Here is a 26,089-nt window from a genome sequence, read left to right as displayed (position 1 = left end):
GCATCTGATGTTAGCAAATAATGGTGCGCATAAATAGAATATTGTCATAACCAATTAACAATTCATCCATTAATATGAATAACTCTAATAACGGCGATTAACTTTCAAGTTCTCCGTTTACTAGACCTCAAGTTCTCTTAATTCTACTGTTGATTTAATCTAGTGCAATTTTTGCTCTAATTAAAGGATTTAAAAAATTACTAGAAAAATATTTCAAATGTCTTTATGCAATTATAAAATATGGATTTGAGACAGAGTATAACAATTTTTATATTTCTAACATGTGAAATTGTGCATATGAGGAAGTGAATTTTTGCAAACGACAATTAGTACGGTCACACGAATTTGCTTGTAGAGTTGAAGAGTTAATTACAACAAACTTAAGCAACATTTGATACGGTCAATGCTTGAATGGTTGACAGCCTGGGAAGACCGTGTCCCATTGGCGCTAATGCCGAGGCTAATGACTGTAGAAGTCGATGTCATAATTGAGAGAAAAAAGATAATGCTGGTATATCCTACATGAAGAACGACGTTAGAAGAACGGTTATGACATAATTACGCAAATATGTCGTCTCATTTCACGCGTCATCTATCTGCTTTATGCTTTCGGCCGGAAATTAGTGGTTGTATGTTTACGATTTTATAATCACAAGTATATTTAATGACTATAAAGTTAACACACCTGACATTATCCACCGATAATGGATAAATAAATTTGTTTTAATACAAATTGTTGGACTTAGGATAAGAGTTATCTAGAAAGTTGAGTTTACATAATAATTAGGGAAACCGGATTCTCGCGAGCCGAAGAGAGGGGGGGGGGGATTTCAATGATCCCCGATCGATCGCGGTGTACGTAACGCCACTGCGACACGATATCTAATGAGGCTATTAACACGCTCCGCGCCGTCGAAGAAACTTGGCCGGGCGTGCGTTTATGACAGCCGATGACCTACCTAGCGGCTTCCATTAGAGCCGCGTACGAGCGCCTTGAGTGAGACATTTACCGGCTCCCGCCGAGCCGATCCCTCGGCTTTAGCAGGTGCCCTGGCCGCCGAGGTACCATTTAAAACTTCCTCACTTTTACGCACTGGCTGTACGCGCGACGACGCGTGCCTCCGGGGGCCGATCCCCGGACCCCAAGACGCGACGACGCTATTAGCCAGCTTGGCGCATTAGCGGGCGACGTGAGGATCCCCGGCATTACGTAAGCTTCCTATTACAGCGCGAATTACAAGCGACTTTCGCGGCCAGTTAGAAATCACTTACGGCGATCGGCTTACCGGCGCGGCGCGGCGCGGCGCGGTGGGAAGACTCGCTGGTTGGATAAATTATCGCGGGAATTTTCTCGGAGCGTATGCAAATTACGCTGCGAGGAGAAAAAAGCTAGCCGGCGCGCTTGAATAGATCCGCCGCCACGATTGCGCCGAGATTGCGTCGATTATATCAGGTATGAATCACGCTCGCATTGCAATCGTCATGGATGAACGAGCGTGCTGATGTGCGTAGCGCTAAACCCGTGTCATTGAGCGGATGAGAATTAAAAATCAACTGCAAAATTATCGGCCGAGGCTTCCTCTATGCGACGTGACGCGTGTAATTTAATACACATTGTTTCCTTCGATGTGAATTCACTCCCGAGATATGCATTCAACCTTGTTGTTGGCTGGACAATCTATTTGAAATATGAGATAGAAATAGAGTTATTACTCTACCGGCAGTAATAGATATAATTATTCGAAATTATGGCAATTGTATATCACGATAATCACGTTCCGTGTGTATCATACCGTATAATAGATCACATCGAATTTGCATCTGTCATGAATATCACTACCGTAAAATGAGATAAGGTAACGTTGCTATGAATATTTTTCACATCGAATAGTTTTGGAATTTTATTTCATAAAGTTTCTTTTAATCGTTTGATTTTATTTCGTCTTACGTTATCATTTATCAAACGTAATTAATAATCGGGAGATTCTCTCTATGGAAATGTATATGTTATGCGATGTTCTATCTTGGTCGCAGCGGGTGCCTGAGAGACCGAAAAGGCTAATCCCAGCTAATACCAAATACGAATAATTAATCGCCCCACTTACGGTTGCAAAGTCTATGGCTAATCGAATGCGAATGCTTTCTGTTGCAGATTCGTGCGAACCCGTTGCGGAGCGACCTTACGGTGAGTGACTCACGATCTCAATTTCCCAGAGATTACAAGACCGTACTTACGCCACTGTAAAAATCGTCGCGGAACCTTCTATTCAGTATCTTCCGTGAAAAAAATATCCTCCCTATTACGCAGTCTGTGCGCTTCGAAACGCGTTGACTTGACTCGCCGTCTCGACTCGCGCAATTCGCTTCCATTCAGTGCCTCATTCGCCGTTGATTTCATACGGCATTGCGAAACACGATGTAACGCCGCTGGGTGCCCGTTCTCTCTCTCTTTCTCTCTTTCTGCTTCTTTTTTTTGCAGCGCGCACCGGCTCGATCGTGAGCCTATGCAAACGCGTAAATTAGATCGAATTCTCGGAATAATTACTTGAAGCGGAAAGTGTTGGCGGTCGACTAGTTTTATATTGCAGGTACACCAGATCCGAACAAAAAGTGGCCCGACTATTCTCGATTGTAACAAGTTACACATTCATATTTTCATACAAATTGTGAGAAATTATTTAACCGATTTCTCACACATTTGTATGCGTAATATATAATAAGTTTAACATAAGATATTTTTTATAACGTCGTCATTTTATAGCCGATTACATTTTTTATCCTGTTAATGTATATTATTTAAATTTTTTTTTCTTTTTATGACTTTAATATCTGTTCGCGAACTTAATTCTCGGTCTTTTGCAAGGCTGACTTTGTTCTTCTTTCTCTTAGTACCTTCCTCCTCGGCACTTTCGTATTCGAGTTCAATGACGGCGAATCCGACAAGCGAATCCAACGACGGTCGGAGAGACGTTTCGAAAAGCCGTCCATCTCTGAGCGTGATATCAAGTCGGGGGCTGTTAGGAGAGCATAAAAAGCTGCGTTGCATCCGGTCGCGTCTCCTCTATGCCAGAAGTCGTAAAATTCAGCGTTATGCGATTCGGGGCCTGTGTTTTGTCCCCCTTTCGAGATTATGATTATCCCAGCAGTGGCGGCAGCCACCGTGGCTAATATCACGCAATAAGCACGCCGGAGCCCAAGAAAGCAACGGTCTATCTTTCTCTTTTCCTCTTTCTCGTTCTCTTACTCCCTTTCCCGTTCTGTCTCTGCCTTTGGCTTCGTCCGTCTTCGTCCCGCAGCCTTCTCCTCTTCTGTTTTCTTCCTCCGGTATATAATATGTGCCACCAAACCTGATGGTGTAAACGGTCATCCAGTGGAAACACGTGGATGGTCCAGGAGGGAGGTAGAGGAGACCATCAAACGAACCGCGCAGCCTTGCGAGGGCATTCTAACTTTCCTGAAGCGACTCCATCTTCACGGTCTATCGTACGTTTGAGAATACAGAGTCGCGGTAGTTGACTAGGTGTTGCGTTGCTAATGGTGGCGGAATGCCCCGAGGACTGTTGGGCTGTTCATATCTCAGTAGACAGAGAATATTCCATGATAACAGAACGACTTCTTCTTCGGTATTTATTTTGTCTTTTTCTTGTAACATTTAAAATTAACAATTATTTGTAACGGAGTATAATATTTCTTGACGAGTGAACGCTGAAGAATTCTTGTTTTGGCGGGTAGTCGGGGTAGTTGAGATTTTCGGGGGTTGCCGAATCAACAGGTTCCGGTTATGAGAGTGTAAAGCGTTTTGAATCTGACCCCTCGAGGGGTATGAATCCTCGGGCGCGAATCTCGATGTAGGAGAGAAAAAAAAGGGCGAATCTTGTCCGTGGGGGGTCGTGTCAGGCGGCTGCTCTCCCGATCGGTGAAATTGCGCGCGTGTGTTACGCGCGCGTATGTATTAAACGTTGCGGGGGTATTCCGCCGTCCCCACGCTACGGGGGTGGCTGACAGCCGATTAGGGCAAGACGGGAGAGAAGCCGAGGGCCCCCACGGAAAACTTAAAATAACATCGCTCGATCATCCGGGTGTCTTCGCAGACAGCCGACGACGCCGTGCTCCGCCATTCAAACGTTTACCATCCCGTCACCTTCCGCTGCTTCCTGCTTTACCCTAATCTTCGCCTGCGAGTGTTCTAAACTTAAAGAGCTGTATATTTACACGTTTACAACATCTATGCAATAATAACTTTCATTATATTTAAAAGCATAAATTAGATTATTTGTAAGTTTATAGTGAGTTCTATCATTTCCATCTTGTAATTTGTTTATACTTGGGGATACTAACAAAATTATAAACGATATTTTTTTTAATTCAAATATTTTTAATTTAAATATTATGTAATCTAAATATTCTTATTTATTTTTTACATTTTACATTTTTTAAAACGTACAATTTATTTGTACTGATTTTATTTTATTCAATATATATGTATACACGTGTATATGTGTATAAATTTTAATATTATTAAACAAAAAGAATGAGTAATAATTTTGCGTCGAAGATATCGTCGAAAGGTTTTTATATGGCTCTGACGTTAGGAAAATTTACGAAACAGCCTGAGGTTGAGCACCTCTTCGATGCTCATTACAGAGCGTCCCGCCCCCGGCGGCGGATAATCAGGGTGTATGGGGGAGTGAGGGGGCGGAGGCGGTAGGTGACCTCGCCCGGGGCCTTTACTCTCATCTTCGTCGCCCTGCCACTTCCACGTCTCTTTACTCTGTTCCTCCTACCTGACGGAATACGCCTTTCTCTCTCCTTCCACCTCCCTATTCTCCCGTCTCCTTTCCTCTCGACGGTATACAAGTCCTTTCCTCTCGACGCTTTCGTCTACCAACTACCTGCGAAGGTGACGGAGCAGCAGCTCAGCTTTACGAATTGCGATCTCACTGGTACTTTGCATTCGGTGTACATTCGGCTATCATCCTCATCGCTTTATCCTCTGTCATTCTTTTTTGAAATTAGAGGAAGTTATATGCTGCATGCACTTTATGCCAACGCTTAAATTATTTTGTCAAGTATTTTGCATAAACTTTTTATATAAACAATGAGTAGACATTTATAAAATTTCTTCTCAATAGATATAATAATAGATATGTTGATTGCAATTATTTTTAAAATAGAATACTAGATAATTATGTAAAAATTCCACTTATATCATGTGCGTTTATCTTTGTTTTTGTATCTTTATATTACAAATTTATTTCATATTAAAATTTATCACGAGATAATTTTATAAACGGGACATTGCTGCAGAGTAGCTGTGATATTGAGCGCCTCGATATTCCCGAGATAAAAAGATTAATCAATGGCGCGAGAGAGAAAGAGAGCCACCGGCTATTTGGCTGCGAATAATAATGATTATGGGCAGGTACTCTTTGCGAACAGGAAATGGCGTTGGCGATCGTCGGTGGAGGTAGAAGGTGAAGTTTTTTGATTCGTCGATTCGTCCGCGACGACAGCGAGCCGTGCGCGGGCGGTTATTTTCCTTTTTCGTGGCTCATTATCTATGCAGAACCCAGCGAAGAGAACGCCGAACAGTTGGGACAGAAGGGAAGGGAGGGAGAAAGGTCCGGGGTCAAGATTCACGAAGAATTGAGAGTTTCGGGACACGCCGCTGAATAATTGGAATCCAAACAGGGGACCCTCCCGGTGCGGATTCTCAACCTGTGGATCTACTGTTATTCTCGGGAAGAACTTGTATCTGCGTAAGGATTACGCACGCTATAGTTTCGACGCGTCTAAAAACTAGCATCGAATGTGGAAGTCCCACGTAATCGTGAGCCTACAGTCTGATTTGCAAAGAGCGCGCGTGAGGAACGAGCGTTGATTCTCTACGCGGGGGGAGTCTGTTACGATTCTCGCGAGCGCGATCAAAGAAATTTCTTCCGCGAACGCAGTAATTCCACGCACAACAGTACTGGCGGAGCCGCTCTCGTCTCTGCTCGATCCTTCTCAAAAACAGTATGCACGGCTTCTCGAGCGTGTTTCCCAGAAATTTTATATAACCAACCGTCGTTGCCTATTCACGGTATTCGTTCCCTCAGGTTGTCCAGCGTACGCGATGTACGCTCTTTTCGCCGTTACGTATCGGAATGTGACGGTACTACGATGATGCTCGATCGCCCGTTTATCCCGTTACAAGATTCTTTCTTTCCTTGCAAACGCATCAGGCCACCGGTCTATCTCGAACTCGTTCGATGGGTGTGCAAGAAAATGTTGATGCCACTCGTCTTAGAGACCCCTCACGCATCCTTTTGCCTTCTCTAAAATGGTCAAGAAGAGGCTCAACGGGAAGGTAATGTGCGGTCAAGATTCTGCCCCGTTTAGGGATTGTTGAGATTCACCGCAAATTACGGATCTCGATGACTGGCGAAACGAGGCTGGCTTTGATGAATATAATGTATTTTTTCTTTGAAAGTATAAGCTAAGAAATAAAATAATTTTACCGACTGAAGCATGTTTTACACGTTCGCGGAGATGTGTAGAGTCGGAAACGTACACGGTAACGTGCTACAAAACGGCCTCGCTCATAATTTCCTCGTAATTATCCCCTCTTATCTATGCGTGCAAATTTGCATACGCGACCGCAGCCAGGCACACACGGCGCGTGTTATTCAATCTCTCGGATGGCAATGGAGGAATGCGAGAGTTTCCGGAATCTGTTAACGAGCAAGTATGAGAATCGTCGTCGTCGTCGTCGTCGTCAGTTTTATCTGAACCATCTCTGGGGCGAGCGAGATGTTCATTCACCTTCGTCACCTCACGTCAGAAAACGCATCGTGACGTAGTTCGTGGGCAGCATCCGACACCTGCTCGCCGACCCATGTTGGGGTCTGCCGTCACTTTGCCGCGAAAACGGTGGCGCCATTCAGGCAATTCACCGGTCCCATTAAAGAATCCAGACGGTGCCCACGTCCCTCCTGAAAAAAAGGTAGAAAGGACAAGAAAAAGATGATTCGACGGCCGCATTAGTTCCCACCGTAATAATTGCCTATGTCCTACGCAAATTCTTAGATTGCTGCACTTCCTGGAAGCGGGCCCGAGAGAACATAGATGTGCGCATCCGCATCAGTTATTTTCCCGCTTCTTGCTAAGAGAGAGAGAGAGAGAGAGCAGGATAAAGAAAGGGCGGCTACATAGAGAGCTAGAACGAACAGAGAGGAGAAAGACGCTTTTCTACCTTCGAATATTGTCGATGGAACGGCACCGCCGTTTTATCCGTAAACTGGCCTGCAGTTCGATGGAAGAAGCTTTATCGCGCAAAATTGACTGCCCGGAAGTGAGGGCAAAATTTTAGTTCGTTCGATCGATTCGGGATTGCACGACATTACGTACATATCTGCCTCGAGTGTGCGAGGAAATTGGACTTCCAGCTGAATCTCGCCATGTGCTTAGAGCGCTAATATTTAATTTAGATAATCGCTTCTTTTAACGCCGATTACTACAAGGTTAAAGCACTTATCGTCGCCTTCGTCATCTTTATTGTTAACAGCCTCGCTCGCCAATAAGATGATACGTTTAAAAAAATGACGGTTACCGGAATAATTTATTTTTTTTTTGTCCCAAATCGATCTAGTGCGTGACCATGTCGAAGGATTCTTCATCCAGCTTCATTATTCCTCATTCGATTCCCGATCGCGTTCGACATGGCTGTGTCGCGACGACTCTCGCCGATCCGAGAAGGCATACCATCGCATTCGGATTCATGAATGAGCTATGTGACGAGCGGACGACGGCCCGACGGAAGCACTATTATTTAGCATAGCCACTTTTTCGGCTCCTCGTCGCCCCTCGGCGGCGGCGTTTTCTCTTTGTATCGTGGCGAGCCGCGAGCGATGACGCTGCAAAGACGAGCGCGTTCTGATTCCCAGCGGATCTGGAGCAGGTTCGTTTCTTCTCGAGGATCCCCCGACGTAACTAATGGACGCCACTTCGCTAGGACACTTTATTATCGTAATTCTACTTATATTAGCGCGCCGGCTTAAATCGTTCGCCGTGTCGACTTCGTGCGCGCGACGACGTACTTGAAAACTACGTCGATTGTATAAACTCACGCACGCTTCGACTTACGCATTACGTTATTTGCATAGTCACGAGCACAAATTTCTTTCTCGCGGGTATTATATATTGGAAAACATCATACATTTCTGGTTTGTACGATACTACATGTTTTGCATTTTAAGAGCATTTTGTGTTCGATTTCTTTTTTTTTTGTACGTTTTTACGAAAAGTGTTTTTGTAGTTTTTTTTTTTTTTTTTTTTTTTTAACAGTGCAGGTGCATCGAAAGCGAGTAACAGGGGAATTACTCTCGCCTATAGCTCTCGTGCGCGGCGAGTCTAATCGCGGTCCGATAAAAGGCGAAGTCGCACAAGCGAGCGTCGTAGAGCTGCCCAGAAGCAATCAAGCGAACAATGACACCGACACTGGAGGCAACTTCACGCGCCGAGTCGCAACGCGGTGGACATTGTGCGTAGGATTAGCTTCCGGTCCGTGCCTCTTTCTCGCTATCTCTCTCTCTCTTTCTCTCTCGTTCCTTCTCTTTGTGGGACCAGGTGGACCTGCAAGTGCGAGTCGAGGCGCGAAAAGTTGGAGGAAATCGAAAAGCGAGCCCGCGAGCCGCCGTATCGCGACGCGAAGGTCGTTACGAGGCCCTTCAATGCACCCAGTGGACTTGTGCATCGGAAAGTCTCGCGGCGTTCGCGCCCGCTGTGTTTTGCCACGTTATTGCGCCGGATGACCGTATTTACGACTTGCTGGAAGTGCCGTAAAAAGTGCGGGGCCCTCCCCTCTCACGTGAGAACACTCTCGTAGGGCCCGCACTCGTGGACGCGCTCTCCCCTCCCCTCTTACTTCTTCGTCTCCTCGCTTCTATCCGCTCCTATCCTCCCCGCGCCTTGCATCTTTCGTCCGCGCCCTTGCATCCCTCTTCTCGAGCTCCTTCTTTTTACGTGATCGTCACACCCGACGCCTTATTAAATCCGCGACAAAAAGTTCGTCGCACCACCGCCGAGTCGAGAATGGCCCTTAACTGATTCCCTCGCCGAGCTTCTACGCGACCTCCTTCCTCGCCGTTTCTTATCGCTCTTTTACATCTCTCCCGCTTGTTTCTTTTACTCCGCTCTTCTTCGTTCTTTCTCCGACTCCGAATCATACGGTGGAGCAAACGACGCCTGCGTCTCCCTGCAACTAAGCGCAGGATAATTCGCTCATAAATTCATATTAATCGATTTATTTCACAGTATGCTAACGCAAGATCGATGTCTAGATGTATATCTCTAGAAGCGTAGACGTATTTCATTTATATACTTAATACATCCGATACACGTGGAAGTGCAGAAAAATTAGCGTTGAGGAGGCGTTGTTTCACCAACGTGATGAGCAATACTCACGGTGAGCGATGCCCGCCGCGCTATACTATTCGCACTTAGTGAGGTGGAGTTTATGAACATAAATTACGACGCGAACGGGGCTTTAAAGCGCTTCGGTCGACGCCGCCGATGCCGCCGCAGCATCGCCGGCGTGTTGCGGTTTTCGGGCGATCCGATCCCGGACCGCAGAACGGTCGATTACCGGGTTCGGTCATCCGGCAAACGACTATTAATGATATTTCGTGTCGGATCTGCATGCTCCGACCTCGGCAAAGGAAGCCGACCGTGCCCGAACTTTCCGTGCATTACCGGCAAGATTTTTACGCGTGTTCCGCGTGTCCGAACGGAATAGCGATCGCGGCGGGGAGAGGGGAAGGCCCCGGACATTTCGAGGCCCACGTCTCAATATAATGCGATAATAACGCCAATAGAGGATTGAGCCGAGATACCGCGGCATCTCTTTCCGTACGTGGGACCACCTCGTCTCTTCCTCCTGCCGGCGTTCTCTTCTTCCGCAGAAAGGATATCGCTCCACCTCCGCCTCCTCCGCGCGGAGGTGCACAACGTTTACCGACCTGCTGGCTATTTATTGAGGCAGAGATTCTCAATATATCCGATGCGACGTATTCTTTATATCAGTATATTTATATAAATTGCATTTGTATAACGATTAATATTTCAGAATATTATAGTTTTCCTCTTTCTATAGAAGAAAGAGGAAAACGCTCGTTTATAATTTCTTTAACATATTTTAAATATTTATTTTAATATATCACAGAAATAATGAAAATTGCAGAGTCTCATATATCTTTTTATTAAATTATGAAATAATACGACGATATGTACAGATACAGAATCAGTTATCATATGCTATTGTAAAGTGCAACTTGATAATTTGCAGCGCGATTTCGCATTATCGAAGAAACTCACCTCATTCCCGATGGTGAAACGGCAGGTTACTTGCACTCTTGAAACAACGCGCCACATGTAACGAACTTTTCCGCACGTTGGCGGTTTCTCACGGTGCTAGAGCGCGCGCACGGGCTTCAGCTTTTTTCTCGTAGCGTTCACTCGGACGATTCCTTTTACTTGCCCGCCGCTTAATTCGAAATACCGGCACTCCGGACACCGCGTGGCAATAAAGCTGCGCGGCAACGAGGTGGGTGGATTGCGTAATGCAGTTTTAAATAATGATCGGATGCGATTCTCTTCGGCAGGCGTGTTGTGCGCTACACCGAAAACGCAAGCCCAGGACCCGGCGAGGATTAAAAATCGGCTCCGGCTTTAACGGCGGATCGCACGAACGCGAAGGCAGATACACAAATCAGGCTGTAAAGCCGATCAATTAAACGGCAGGCCGCCGATCTGCCGCGCATTATAACCGGTAATTATCTGTAATTAAATATTGGCCGCGGCCGCCTGACCGGCCCAACCGAACGTTTCGAGGGGTGTGTTCGTCGGATCCTTACTCCGTACTCATCTTCTTCGTTCTGTTGCTCACCTCGCCTTCTTGCTCGATCGCCGCTTCTTCCTTTCTTCGCCCCGCGCTCTCGCTCTCATCCTCGCTCTTTCTTTACAAAGGAGCACCTTGCGTCGCGAATGTACGTCGAATTCGGGGTGAGAAAGATCGGGATTCTTTTATGTCATGATGAAAATATCTGTCAATCAATCAACGTGTCTTCTCTACATATAACAAATGAAAAAATTACATTTTTATTATAATACATAATTGTATTTCTACTTACAGTTAACAAATATCAAACGTTATCATTGCATTTATATTAATTATATTATACGTTATGCACTATGCAAAAACAAATTTGTAAACAATCTTCTCTGACATAGTTTTAACAATTATTCCACAGGGAATATAAGTATTTTTAATTGCAGATCTGATTGTAATGTATCACTTAAAGATAGTACATCAAGTCCTGAGAATTGTATATTGTTATAATGTATCTATGTCAATTATATTTGATCATCTGCTCTTCTTTTATGAGAATAATTTGTGGTTTCTGTTTCGTGCGCGGATAGTCATAGCAATATATAAATAAAAGATGGCCTTCACACAAGGAAACCGTGCTCTGGCGCCGGAAAGCAAGTGATGCTCGCGTTTCCTTAATTGCGAGACTTCTACGAACTTGTTAAAATTACGGCGACGCTTCTCGTCAGCGGAGGAAACATAATGATAGTGCCGAATGGCGTGTCTGAAATTTATGTGGACGCAAGAAGGTGGGTGGTTGCAGCCACCGGTAGGTAGGTAGACCAAACGTTCGTTCATTTCTCGAGGGAACTTGTGCATCCAGACACGAAACTTTGTTTATTGATTTATTTCCCGGCGTTCTCTGCCGAATAGAAAATTGTTCAGCCTCTAATTAAAGGACGCGGGAAACGCGCCGACAAATGATATACGAGGCCCTTTTTTCCTTTGCAACGATTGTCCTTTATTAATTGGGATATAGGGAAAACGCAGATAAATTACAAAGTGGTGCATCTTCCACGTTAACAATGTTAATAATGTTCGCCTTCGTTTGGTAGGAAAAATATTCTTCTGTAGAGGGGAGATAACCGGCGCGCATCTTGTCGGCGTTGGCATTCCATTTCGGAACCGAACGAAGTCTCCGTTTAGGCATCGCATGACGTTCGTCTATTTATCAAGCAGTATCATCATTCGCCTTTCTCTACCGCGATGCCGCCCCCTACGGCGATTTAATCTAATTTGTATCGCCCTTTGTTAATCGCGGCCGCGTCGTTAATTCGTTCGGGCCCGCAAACCGGGGCTCCATCGCCGCCCAAATAAACTACCGTACGTCCACGCTCCGTCCGGAGTCGTCATAATAAACGTAAAGGGGACAAAGGGGACACGTATCGTTTTTTTTTTCCTCTAAAGAAGCGGAACGCGCGGCGTGGCTCGAAAGGATAATGTTACCGGAGGGTAACGTCGAGCAAGAATCAAAATGTGAGAAGATAATGATCTTTATACACTGTAAAAACTGTTAAAATATTGCATACGAATATTTTGCTCGTATAAAATTTTTATTCACATTCAGAAGTTAACAGTTAGAAAAAATATTTTAACGTTTCTATATTTCTGATTCTCTCCGTCACCGAGCGTTGACCTGGGTTATATATTGAAAGCTAGCACGATACGAGGGTTGCTGATTTCGAGGCACATATTAAACAGGATTATTTATCGACTCGGCGTGCGAGCCCTTGATTTGATTTAACAAACAGCACACGGTAACAAATTGATAAGCAGTTGCGGTCGGCGAAGATCAGAGGCTCGGTGCCGGTAAGAGAAAGGGGGCGAAGGGGGTTGTATTTCATGAAGGTGCGGGTCAGGGCCGAACGAACGTAGGTACCGCGGATGTAGCGCGTCTTTATCCGTCTCTTTCTCTTTCTTTCTTTCCCTCTCTCTAGTCTTCGTGAGAGGACGCCATTAGCATAGGGGGACCCCCCACGGTGAGTGCAGGGCCCAGCGGGCCCTGCACCAGTACATATTATATAGGTGAGGCCTGATATATAAACCGACTTCATTGATTTATGGATCGAACGATTCCTTTAATTATAATACGATATTTATTCAGATGAGCCGTGCGGCCGCTCGGAGTCACGCTGCTATATGATAATACGCGCTTTCTGCTATAGTTGCCAGGTTCTTACCTCCCACCATTGATTCATTTTTGCTGAATCGTTCGTCCCGGTCTTTCTCCCCTGTGTATAATCTCTATCTTTTCTTTGCTTTATACTACCGATAGCGCGATAACTCTGTACCATCTGTATCAGCGAAGACGTAAGAGCGCGGTTAGAGCTGCGACGTGATGTCCGCAGTTGGAAACGATATAGATACAATAAAGTATATTTATCTAATAACAATATGTAGTGATACTAATGCAAAAAAAATTTTATATCGGAAATAAAATGCCGATACTTTATTGCCGTCGAAATATCTGTTTAAATCTGCAATATTATCTCTGAGGTCTTAACAGATCGTACGTGCAAAGTGTACTTTGCAATTCTGAATAAGATACATATATTAGAGCGTATATGTTTGTGCATTTGTGACTACAATGGACCCATTCCCATTGCAACGGGTCACGATTAAGCCTATGTTGATTTCTAGCGCCTACATAACATTCGGAAGAAATAGCACTGTCCTCCTTACTAGATGCATAAGAAGAATTGAAACATTTTCTTACATTATTACGAATGTATATATTTGGGTCGATGTTAGAAAATGAAAATTCGAAACGGCGAACGTGTGATGAGGCGATTAGCGATCTGGAGAAGTAAGGGATGAAAAGAGAATGGAGAGAAAGAGAAAGGAGATGGTAGCGGGCGAGGATGAATCCGAATCGTGTTCCCACACGTGGAGGCCGGGTGCACGATCGGTTCGACTCGGTAAAACACATGTAGATAATTACCGACATGCGGTATGAGCTTGTGATATTAATCACGATTAAGCCGATTCCGAGGCGTCCCGGTGCACGCCACACGCTACACGGATCCAGTTTCGCGAGGCTGCCTTCGTCCTTCCTCCTCCGCCGGTTTCTTGTTTCCCACCCACGCAAAGTCGATCGTTACTCTTTCTTTTCTACGCACTGTCATCACACTTAATTATATATGCGTGAAAATTTATATATCAGTGTAAAGGAATAGTTTATATAAAAATGGTGAAATAACATTAATGTTATAGCCACATATTATTTTTCCAAGTTGTGATAATTGATAGAGTCTACTTAGATCAAGATTTTTATTGTAGTTTTTATTAAAGTATAGTATTCCCGTATTATTAAAATTTTCTCGACTATTATTATTATTAGCTACATGATTTCTGTGATTAAAAAACTCGCGGTGCTTCAGAAACCATCTCTCCGTCTTTTTGTCACGCTTTTACTACGACTCGTCCAGATTTTTTGCATTTTGCCTTGACATATTTAAAATTTGTGCTGCCATACTTCTATCTTCTCATATCTTCTTTCTTAGCAAATTTATTTTATTTTTCCATGTACACGCACGTATGCATACGAAGACCACGCTCGGTATAAATCAAACGCAATGCCGCGCATTCCCTCCGTAGCTGAGGATCGATCGGCATTTCGAATACGATTCTCGGAGGATGACAATGGCAGATGTTTTAATCGTAATCCACGAAACGTTTATAGATCATCGCGATATACGCGTTTTCGTTCCTCCAAACAATGGATATCCTCAAGCTAAGTCTCCGACCATATGTAGTGTGCGATATTCTTAGAAACATTTTTGAAAATCTGTTAAAACTTTGCAGTTCGTGATATACTTCTATTTCAATTTGGCTATTCTAGTCTTCTATTAGAAGCGTCCGAACTAGTTTCGCTAAATGCACGTCGCACCTCACAATGAGATGCGAGGGAAATCGGACGGGAACGAAAGGTGAATAGGTACTTATTACGTGTGGTCACGTGTGTGCATAATTAGAGACAAACCGATAACGGCTCGCAACGCTTGTCAAGCAGTTAAGTGTTACCCGAGGCCGTGGCCAGGTGGACTAATGATCTCCTGGGGCATCCTTGGCGTATCCTCGGCGCAACTTCATCCCTCCTCTTTCCTCTTCCATCTCCCCGCTCTTTCTCTCTTTCTATTTATCTCTTCTTCGTCCATTCACGACGGCGCGGGACGCATTATCATTGCGCTCATTGTTACCACTCTTCGCGATACGACTTCATCTCCCTGCCATGCGGCTTGCAATGCTACTACCATTCGAGCGCCTGTCAGTACCGTCTGATTACCGTGATAATCTGCAGGAACGGCAACGGCTTTCGGCCGCGGATATGAAATCATTACTGCGCCATACGGCGTAAGATACATACACGCGCGCTCTCGCTGGCAATTTCGATTTCGTTGGTAATTGAACCGTGGAAATTATCCAGGAGCGCTTTATACGGTCGCGCATTTCCATGTCTCTCCCTCGGATAACCGGATGCTTGCATACCGCGCGTGTCCGACTTTGTAAATTAGATTACCACTAACTGTTGCTAACTGTTTACCGGTGCGTTATTCGCGATTGCAACAAGCGAGAAGAGTGTTCGAAAACATAATTCAACGGCAAATTAGCTTTCTGCAAATTATTCTTGATACGCGCAGCCATGTTCCGCGAAGGAAATCGTCCGACATTTCCCGACGCCTTGTAATTACGTTCGGCAGTATCATCGACATCGTTCAACATCTCTTCGCATGCGAAACGAAAGAAAAAAAAAGAAGAAAAGAAGAGAAATGAAAAATGTTAGAGAACATCGCGAGCGATTTTTACATCTTCCTCCCGCTGTTTCCCGCCGCGCGTGAATCGCGAGGAATTAACCGGACGCACGCGATACCGGCGTGCATAGTGTGCCACGGTATCGTAATCCACGCTGCTGCAGCGCTGCAGAACCGCCGACGCAGCGTTGCGTGCGTCTCGCTTCGCTCGCCGGCCGTTTCTTCTTCGTCGCTTGCTCTCGGACCGCGTCATGCACTTTTCGCCACCGCTCCGCGAGTGCCTAACAAGGATTCGGTATTGAAGCAGCCGATGCCGCGTAAGGCAGCTTCTTCGTGTCTCTGGTGAGTGAAACACCTTTTAAACTCCGGCATTTCTTACAGTCGATCGCTGAATCGCGCGGAGTCTTCCGCGATTGCTCCATCAAATTAGCTGCTTTCTTGTTTTTCGATATATATCTCTTCTTTCGCCCGGATTGCTATATATATATATACGTCTCACGTAGACGTTACGCGTGAATCTTAAACACGAGAAAAAAAAGGATATTGCAATAGTGTTAATAAGCCCGCTTTGTATTACTTCTTACTCAACAAGTACATTGAAAATGAAAATCTCATAGTTTTAATCTGTCTGTCTGTTTTACCTATAATAAAAAATGACGGCGGAGACTCGGAAGGGATTGTGAAAACATCGAGATGAAAAATATTGTATTAACGAGGGCGGCCGCACAGTATTCTTTAGAAGCGTATACTATACTGATTGATATGTTTGCGGGGCGGTTACTACGCGGTGGTTAGACGGTGAAGCCACTATATCCACTCTTACATGATGATTTAAGGGCCATATATTACAAGTGGGCTCTTGGCACCACTTGGAGTACTACTCGCGCTTCGGTACCTGTATTATTGAGACGTTCCTCTGCGTGTAGGAGAGGACAGAAGGGAAGAAACAACAGCAGTATAATCTCTTTCGCGATCAAGCCTTCACTTGGCACATCGAGATTTTTGTTCTGCTCTGCGATACCTTTTCTTAAATATTGTTTTAAGGGCGTTTAAATTTGTAAAACATTTTTAATTCGGGAACAATCGATAGTTTTCGATTTTTCATAGGCAGAATTTCTATTAAATTTACTATTCTTTAACTGTGCAATCAACTTTTTATAAATCGTATATGGAGTCAGAATCGAATCTAGAATCTATCGATCTAAGTCAATCGTTTTCATGGATCCTTTGTTATCCTGTCTGTATGTTATTTGTTAATTAACATTTTTTAAATCTAGAATTGATATTTAAATTATTGTGGATTTAGACTACATTATTGGTATAAAAACTAGATGTTTTGAACTTCAAGTCTTTCTTCATGTTTTTCAATCATGATTAAACGTAAAGTCCGACCAATTGCTCATTACGCGCCATCTTTGATAATGCCGCGCATAAAAGGTCATTAACGTGCATCTCGTTAAGCATGAGAGCAAGCGCATTAAGAATCAGATTCGGGTAATGGTTGTTATTGCCCTGCAATAATGCAACTTTTCAAGCTACAACCCAATAAATTGCTTGTATGCCTCTCGGATCGTATAAGAACTTATCCTTATAAAATTATATACTCAATAAATATAATTATTTTCTTAATTTTTTATTTATTTTTTAAAAGAATTATTGTTAGTTGTAATATCAATTAGTAAAAAAGATATTTATAGTAACATAAATATAACACAAATAAGTTTTACGTGTATTTCAAAACGTACATTCTTAAAAGTTATTGTTAATCAATCCGATATTTGTATAAAGCACGGAGATCAATGTGTCAAAGTTCCGCAAGGAAGCAGATCTAAGATAACGGTGACTTTTACGATACCGAGAGAGCATTCGACGCTTTGCAATGGTGCGTGCAACATAAACGTAAAACGCTACGTAAAGGCCTCGTATTTTCTTGGGGCAGCGATTTAAGTGCATTGTTAAAAAGCGAGAGCGATTTATTTGTCGAAAATGAGGTCGCGTGACCGACGATTCGAAGACATTATCGCGACCATGGCGTAGCCCAATTAAAAAGGTGCTGACTCGTTTCGCGGAAACGAATAAACAGGTAATAAAGCAGCATCATCAACTTACCTTGGCAAATAAACACGGCGGGTATGCGAGTTGGCATGCAAAGTCCGAAGAGTCGTCGAACCCCGCTATTTATCACGCCACACCGGAAAACAATAAAACTCACGCATATTGCATATGTTATTACATGCAGCGGCTACATTATTGGTGTCTTATAATTATTGACCTCGCGCAATCATCTGATACATCGAAGCCTTAAAATACTAACTGACAGTGATTCCAGCCGTGAAGCGGAACGCTCCAACAGTTAGAAGATCAGATTCAACTATACGATAATATCATCTAAAACCTTTCCGTTTAATATTCGCACAGTTGCTCCTGAGCGAAGCATCAAAGGTTTTCATTCGCCATCCGTTATATCGTAGACAGTCTGTAATAAAAACACGCATAATAATATAAAAGTTATTTAGTATGATGACTATTCCAAACGCGCTACTCCGAACGCGTCACGAAAGCGTCACGGACCCCGATAAAGATAATAACCGAAGTAGCCATACAATTCCGGAGGTGGCAACGACCTCGAGATCAAATCGTATTTCCGACAAATCATGAGATCGGCGGGGAATCGATGAAGGAGGCCGCCGCCGTCGTCGTCGTTGCCGCCGCCACGAGGCTATTTCGAGCGCGTATAACGTACGAGGTACGCAGGTACCCCTGCGGAGGTATCGACGTAAGGTCGTGACGCTCGCGAAGGTTATGACACTCGTAGGAGGACAGACGAGGTCGGGAACGTAGGTTGTTCGCTCCCGGAGGTTGATGGATGATCTCGGGTGTCGGAGATATGAGGCCGCGATTGGCCGGCCATAAAGCAGGACAGGAAGAAGCACCCATACGGATCCTTCTTCGTGTCTTCACTCGCGATCGCATAATCCGTCCGCCTTCGCGGGAGTCCTCGATCAGCCTTTATCGTTCGCTCCCTCTTTCTCCTTTTCGTTCTTCCCTCCCTTCCTCTCTCCGAATGATCCGACTCGATCTCCCGGCGATTTGCTCCACGCGATTCATTCCCGCGGACATCGGCGAAGTCTGAAAAAAAAAAAAGTCGCGCGCTCGTTATCACCTATATTTAGTAGATTTAGTAGAAACTTGTTTTTTAATTTGATAACGTGGTTCGAGACAAAATTATTCACATTCTCGAAAGATTGCGTGCTCGAGCGAGAAGGCTCGCTAATTAATTATAATAATCGTCCGCTTGCGTTAACTTCGGCATTTTTGCGATTTGAATACGTGATCGCTTTAATCATATATGTATTTGCATATCCGGAGATGCGGCCCTGCGCTCGCAGTGATTACAACGGATTAATGCAGAGTGCGAACAAGTTCGACCATATTGTTAACTTTGATTATTATAATTATCTTCCCATTTTTTTTTCATATTCTCGCATGGTTACACGAGTGTCGGATTTGAGGATCTGCCTTTTATGCAACGGGATAAATCGCGTTACGTGGGTGGTCATGAACGCTCCCGTGATCGCCGATCATTTCTCGATATAGGTGGTATCTTATGTTTCTCCATTTATCGCTACATCACGTTAGCACGAGCGGTAAATATTATTTTTGAAGCAACTAGTTCGATGATGAATCATCACCTTAATGACGATCGTGTATTGTATATTAATTCGTACAGGTCAATGATCGATACTGTAGTCTCGGTAATTCTTTCCTTAAGCTTTCCTTCTCGAGTTACGACGTTTAGTTGTGAAATTAATTTGTGCAATGTATAACAAGCAATTTGAGATATTAATATATTGATTACATAACGTGCCGATATTATACTGCTGCAGTTTGCAGTGCGTAATTAAAATAGAATATATATTACAAAGTGTAATTGCAACGGAATTATTAAGCCATCGATTCTAGGAATAATTTTGTTATTTTTGTTACACAATGTCCTGTTGTCATTGATCAACATCTTGTGTAGCGATTATTATCTTATTAGTTGTGCTATGAATTCAGCGGCATGCAAATTTCTAATGTACCTACACTAATTATAACTAACGTCTCCGCGGTTAAGAGAAAGGATACAGAGTTTCACGACTTGTGTGATACATTGCAATTTCTTGAGCAAAAAGCAGATCTATAAGTCACATTGGTTAGACATTGCCTGTGGATAATTAACACCTTCGTGAATTGTACGTGACTTTTGCGCGAGCGAGGTGCACAAAATCGTTACGTAACGCTGTTACGTTACGACGCGACTTTTATGCCACATGCTAATTTAGAACGGGCTTATTATATAGAAACTTATGAGGGAAATCCCTGATGGAAGTCGGGGAAGTTTCGCAAATGCACAAAACGTAATATTTCACGCTAAGCTCTCTCAATTAATTAGCGGATTTGCATAATTAATTAATCAAAAGTCTATCCGATGCCGACACGCGTTACACTTCCTGGTAATGAGTGTACTTTGCATAATATCCATTGATTTCATTACGATGCGTTACAAAACACGAGGCGAGATTGGCGTGTGATAAGCAGATTTCCGAATCTTTGGCAACCGACAAACTTTCTCATATTCCATTTAAAACAATGTTAATCAGAAGTTATGACCGATTGCTAAATATGCTTGATCTAATTCTTGGTTCTTGGTTTAATTTTTGCTCAATGTATTATTCATTATTTTACACACACATACACCATATGATAAATGCAGATAATTGAGGAGGGTTTTTTGAACTCTATCGAAATCTAATGCCGAATCGAAGGCTTGGGAAGATAAACGAACGGAAGTTTGCAAGGTATTCCCGTTTCTCGGGCGTGTGATAAAATAACTAGAATAAATAGCGGACACACGAAGCGGGATGGAAGGAAGAAAAGGACGCAAGACGAGGCCGGAAAGGACATCACGTGCGGGACTGTTGGCAAGTCGCTTTCTCTGATCGCCTTTCTTTTTTCCTTCTTGCCGTTTTTTTCTTCCCCGCTCTCTCTCTCTCTCTCGCATCAGCTCGCGATCTTCCTTCTCTGTCGATTGTTGAGCACAAAGTTCAGGGTGAGCAAACAACTTCGAAATTCGCTGTCTGATGAAGAGGTCTCGTTTGTTTAGTCCTATCCCTACCTTCTACGTCATGTCTCTCGTTCAGTGATGTGTCGTTTCTATGATAGTGTTTGATATATATTTCAATTCTCAATATAACAATATAACGTTTGATATCGCCTAATGTTCTGGATATAAATTTGGAAACATTCATCTTTATTTTTGCTCTTGATATCAAATTTTGAATATTCCTTCTTCATGATAGATATAACTTTTACGCTTTGAAGTCAACGTTTATACAGCATTCTTCAGATACGCTATAGACAAAAAGACCTGGAAGAGACGTAGGATATTTCGTCGAATACCATGGTGGACATACGTGTATTTCGCGCGCGAAAATTCAGGATCGGCGAATTCCGACGATCCGATTCCGCTGTGTGCGCTCGGCTTCCAGGACATGCCGAAATTTCCAGCGGAAATGAAAGAGGCGAAGGAAGCGAAGGAGACAGGAACGCTCCGTCGGGCTCCCGGGAGACCTGCCACGAGCAAAAGGTCACGTTATTTTCCATCTGAGCTGCTATCCGCGAGGCGAGCTCCTCCGAATAATTCCGTGGGAGAGAAGCCGGCCCGAATAAACGGAAATTTTCCCTTTAAAATGCGGAATGGCCGAGCGAAGCCGGCGGTCGATATAGCGGGAGGGCGGCCGCCCACCGCCCCTTTTCGAGGACCCTCTTCCATTGAGTCTCGCAAATAGCTCTCGTTCCTGAAAGACCTCTTACCTTCCCTTCCTCCTGCTGTATCTCGTACGCACGTACACGTCGCGTCTGTTTTCATCTTGTGAAAATTCGTTTCGCATGGCGGCGATCGCTGTTATCGTGAGTTGTGCTAATTCTGATGTAACGATACGATCTATTATTGCCATAAATAATATTGATAAGAGCGCAGAAACTTACAAAGTGTAGCGCCTTTATAAGAAGCAAATATCTCAGAACACTTTTTAATATTACTTCTTCAAGTTAAACTTGTGTTAGCGTCATTCCTTGTCATTAGATGTCGAGACATGAATAAATGTATATTCATGTTTAAAATCATGTTTATACACTTCGATACTTTTGTGCACGTGATAATTTTCAACGTCATCAGATTTTCGTTTAATAAATATATTTTGCTCTCAATCTTGTCGCACAAAATTTCCGCGCATATCCAAGATTGTATCCAAGAGGAAGTAAAGGAAGGCGCGCGCCGTGTATTTGCTTGGAATAAGCCAGAATCCAATTCAATTACACGTCGTGGTCGTACTCGAGGGGGTTGGTGGCAGTCCGACGAGAAAGGAGGTTCCACAGTTTTCTGACAACTCTTGCAATAAGTTCCAGTTTTAAACAGCATGTTCGAAGTGATGCCAATTAGAATCAGATGTCAAAAAGAGACATTTCCCTTCCTAGAAAAAAAAAATTTATACAGCATATGCAAAATATGTCCATATTTCTTAAAAAATTATTTGATTAAAAAAAAGGGAACGAACTTATAATTTTGCGCAAATATACGAGCGAGCGAGAAATTGCCCATTTGCAGTTGGCTATCGAAATCTTTTGGGGTAATATTTACCTTCAAATCATTTACGATGGAAATGCCAGGAGAAAAGAGAGAAGCTAAAAGAAATGCACGCCGGGTAGGGCGCGAAAAGTGGAGACAACCCCTTTATTAGATTATCGGACGAGTGTCGCAGCATGGGCACTCTTTGAGTTCTCGACGACGACCCTCCGGGCTTATTGTCTCGTTTCTACGGGCCTTACCCTCGGCCCTCATCCATGGGCTACGCCCACGTCCGAATCTATTTATTTACGCACTTTTAAGGCGCCACCACCCTGCACTCAAAGACTCCGTAAATTGGCTGGAAATTGATTTCACCGACATCGCTCGATGCTTCCTCGTTTAGGAAGGAACGAGAAAGCCGGACTTTTGTAGTAAACGAGTGGAGAATGAACTTAATTGTTCAGTTTAATTTTATAGAAACGTTTTGAAAAGTAACACATATTTTTACAAAGAAAATTATTCTACATACTTTCAAATGGTAGTGTACGGTTCCTGGTTTGCAGAGTTATGGTGACGAGGCTGGTAATGATGGAACAGCTGCATGGAGCGCATTCATTGTTCGTGATGAATTCACCCTAACTGAATTTTGAAAAGTCACATTTACGTTTGGCAATCTCTAGCACGTGCTATGTCGATTGCGTCAATTTTTTAGGCATGAAAAGGGACCGAATTTATCATCGTTGCGTGGTATAAAAAAAATTTCCCTTCCATTATCTCCCTTTTAATGTTATCCATTTATAATTTTACCCAATCTCAAAACAAAATAAAATTTTTAAAAATTTTGTTAATTTTGCCTGATATTTTATACCATTCTTTCTATAAAGTCAATTAATATTTCTTTTCTATCCATGAAGTTTTTAAAAGAACTATATTTAATAATTTTCATTAATTTGTACATGAGATTGATATTTCTTTATCACTGTTATCTGAAAAAATTGTTTGTTATTCTAAAACTAATTTTGCAATTTGTGTATCGTGTTTGTAATTAATTTTAGAATATTCAAGCCGTTGCACATGACGCATTGCGTTATATCGGAACCGACCCGCGGAACGAATTTCTCGGTGGGAGCCTCGATCTTAAATCCCGCGTCTTTAATCCCAACGAGTCTTAAACGCAACAGTTTCGTATAAAGAATGACGGGGGAAGAAGAACGAAACATCTTCGAGTCCTTGATCCTGGCTTAGAAGCGGCGCACCGTACCAGGGGAGGAAAATGTGAATTAGGGGTGGTTTATTTTTTTTTTTGTGAGGCAAGCCAAGAGCTCGTGCATACGCGGCCGCATATATGCACACATATACATAGCTGCGGACAAAAAAGGCGGGGGATGACGAGTGAATGACAGGACAATGAGCCCGGTCTGATGCACGCGAATGCTTTATGACGATTCAATATGTATGTCGGGAGGGAACGGTCGCTAGGTTGCACTTTCAATGCATCGAGAACCTATGGAAGGCTCGAATTTCTCCGTCCGTATACGGAAAGATTCCTATACGTCGGCGTGGTTTGATAGAGCGATCGAGGAATCGATATTTAAATTTGTCATGATAGGTTCCGTGATTTTCGACGGTACGAACGTCCGCTCCGGAAGCGCGATCTCGATTATGCTTTCTTTGTCTCCTCTTAATGTTTATGCTTGATATACGGCTAATTGATCGTTTCTTCTTTCTAATTAACATTATATACTTACATTATATATTTATACGTGAGAAAAATACGTTGCGTACATTACTACTGGAGTCATTACAAAATAGATAGTTGTTATATTTGAGGAGTAGTTAACTTTCTTGAAATCGCGAGGTTTAAATTTTTCGACTTGTCTAAATTTTCACGGAACGGCAGCCAATTATTATCGAGGGTGGTAATTATGGGGTTCTATAAAATAATTGCAAATTTCTCTCCGCATTGTGTCTTTGAGGTAATTACGGTGAGCTTATCCCAGGCTCGATCTTGCTGCTCGCGTTGTTTCCGTATTTGCTGTCATGGTAATCATGGTAATAATCTCACGGCGTAATTAACTGACACTGCACCAAATGTGCGTCTAATTATAATACAGGTATATAATATAGCGCAGCGCCAGGGACAATTTTGAATTCACAATACGTAGTTCCTCGTCGCGCACAATGTGCCGATCGCTATCATGCTCGCGATTGCACGCGAATGAACATATGAATATGCAATTTATACAGTTTACAGATCCGAATGTCAGTGATTTCGCAAAATTGTTTACCGTGATGCTAGACTGCAATTCCGTATGAGATCTTCAAACGTGTTTCCGTCTGATACTTGCTTCGAAATTCGCCTTCTAAGACTGGAGATTTATCGAACATTCCACAATTTTCGATGTCGGTCCTGATTTTGTTTTCTCACAATATAAACGTCACTTAGGTTTTATTGCAAAAAATGTGCGATGCACTAAAAGAAACATTTGGTAAATCTTACATTTTCTCTATAATATAACAAAATTGAAGTTCTTCGTGGTTGCTTTAAGCAATGCTTGGCGCTACCGAACGTCTTTAGAGATATTCCGCGTGCAATCGTCACGAATCTACTGCTTCATTTCCAGACATTTCTATTTTCTGAGAAAGGAACCCTTTTCGGGGTACCAGCCGCGCATTAATCGATCGAATGAGCATAGGTAGGGTCAGATCACGCAACGATGAAGAAGATTCTGAATGCAACGACAGGGTAAAGGGAGGGGACGAAGATGTAAAAGAAAAAAAAAAATCAGTTTCCAAGATCGGGGCAACGCGACGCATTCATCGCGGTACCTTCCCATGACCCAGAAATCGAGAATTCTAAAGGATCGTCGGATTTGCGTTCAAAAAACAGGCGGTTTTACCCGTTGTAGACCCTCCTTAGCCTCCCCCTTTCGAATTTTTTTAGGGTGAATAGCTTCTTCTCCCGTTTTTTTTCCTCTCCACGGTACCCTGCGATTTACAAAAATCCAGTGAATATGCAGGATATGCATCATCCCCGCTTCTCAATTTGCCCCTTCGTGCCATGTGCGTGTATGTGTGTGTGCGATCACCGAGTGGTGATCTTCCAAAATCACGAGAAAATTTACCTGCACCCCGCTATACTTTTGCGACGGCCCCGTAGCTTCTCGTCACTTTTTTCAAATAGGGGTTACTGCTCGCGGGAAGAAAAAAACAGCCGCGTAGCGTCGGATTTCATCCCGAAATAACGCTTTTTCACACAGTTTTTACGCGTTTCGCCTGGCAGGGGGTTCGAGCGACGAAAAAGGGGGTCGCGCGATGTTACGAGATAGCAAATTTTTAACGTAACGAAAATTCTCATACTCATCCTCGTTTCAAAATTTTATTTCGTTCCTGAATTATTCATTATTATTAGCAATTCTTTCTTTCCTTTAGCTCTTAAAAATCATTAAAAGTATCTGTAAAATTTTGTCAAAAGATAATAATCTTTTGACAATTTCTGATGGGTTATTGAAATCTTCAGTTTTTTTTTGAATTTTTTTAAACAAATTATTTTTAATTAATAATACGATCACATGAAAGAGATTTTAATCGAATAAAAGCTATTGTTCACAATAATGCAAGATTAGGGCGATCGTATATCAATACTCTAGAGAGATTTCTATTTTTTTGCTTCTTTGTTACGCTGTGGCCACACTGTAATCGCTAAATAAAACTTTTGCCTAACTCACCCTTCGCTTAGCGGGTATATCAGTTAGTAATACAAGAAGGGCTATACTAAAGAATAGTACAATGATATTCATCTAAAATTGAGTAAGGAAAATA

The 26,089-nt window shown here is 43.1% G+C and overlaps 1 protein-coding gene across 3 annotated transcripts in view; it reads left to right on the top strand.

Moving 5' to 3' along the window:
• Positions 1-26,089, top strand: part of LOC105834934 (POU domain, class 2, transcription factor 2) — a 121,576-nt gene that overhangs the window by 23,227 nt on the left and 72,260 nt on the right. For all 3 annotated transcript variants that reach the window (XR_001138938.3, XM_012677792.3, XM_012677793.3), the window contains exon 2: positions 2,153-2,185. Coding sequence is in view for 2 of the 3 variants with exons in the window: in XM_012677792.3 (XP_012533246.1) it covers positions 2,153-2,185 (33 nt within the window). In the remaining variant the exon portion in view is untranslated. The remainder of the gene's footprint in view (positions 1-2,152; positions 2,186-26,089) is intronic.

This window comes from Monomorium pharaonis, chromosome 8, assembly GCF_013373865.1.
Source record: "Monomorium pharaonis isolate MP-MQ-018 chromosome 8, ASM1337386v2, whole genome shotgun sequence".
Taxonomy (NCBI): domain Eukaryota; kingdom Metazoa; phylum Arthropoda; class Insecta; order Hymenoptera; family Formicidae; genus Monomorium; species Monomorium pharaonis.
The sequence above is the reverse complement of the archived record's forward strand: the minus strand, read 5'-3'. Positions and strand labels throughout refer to the sequence as shown.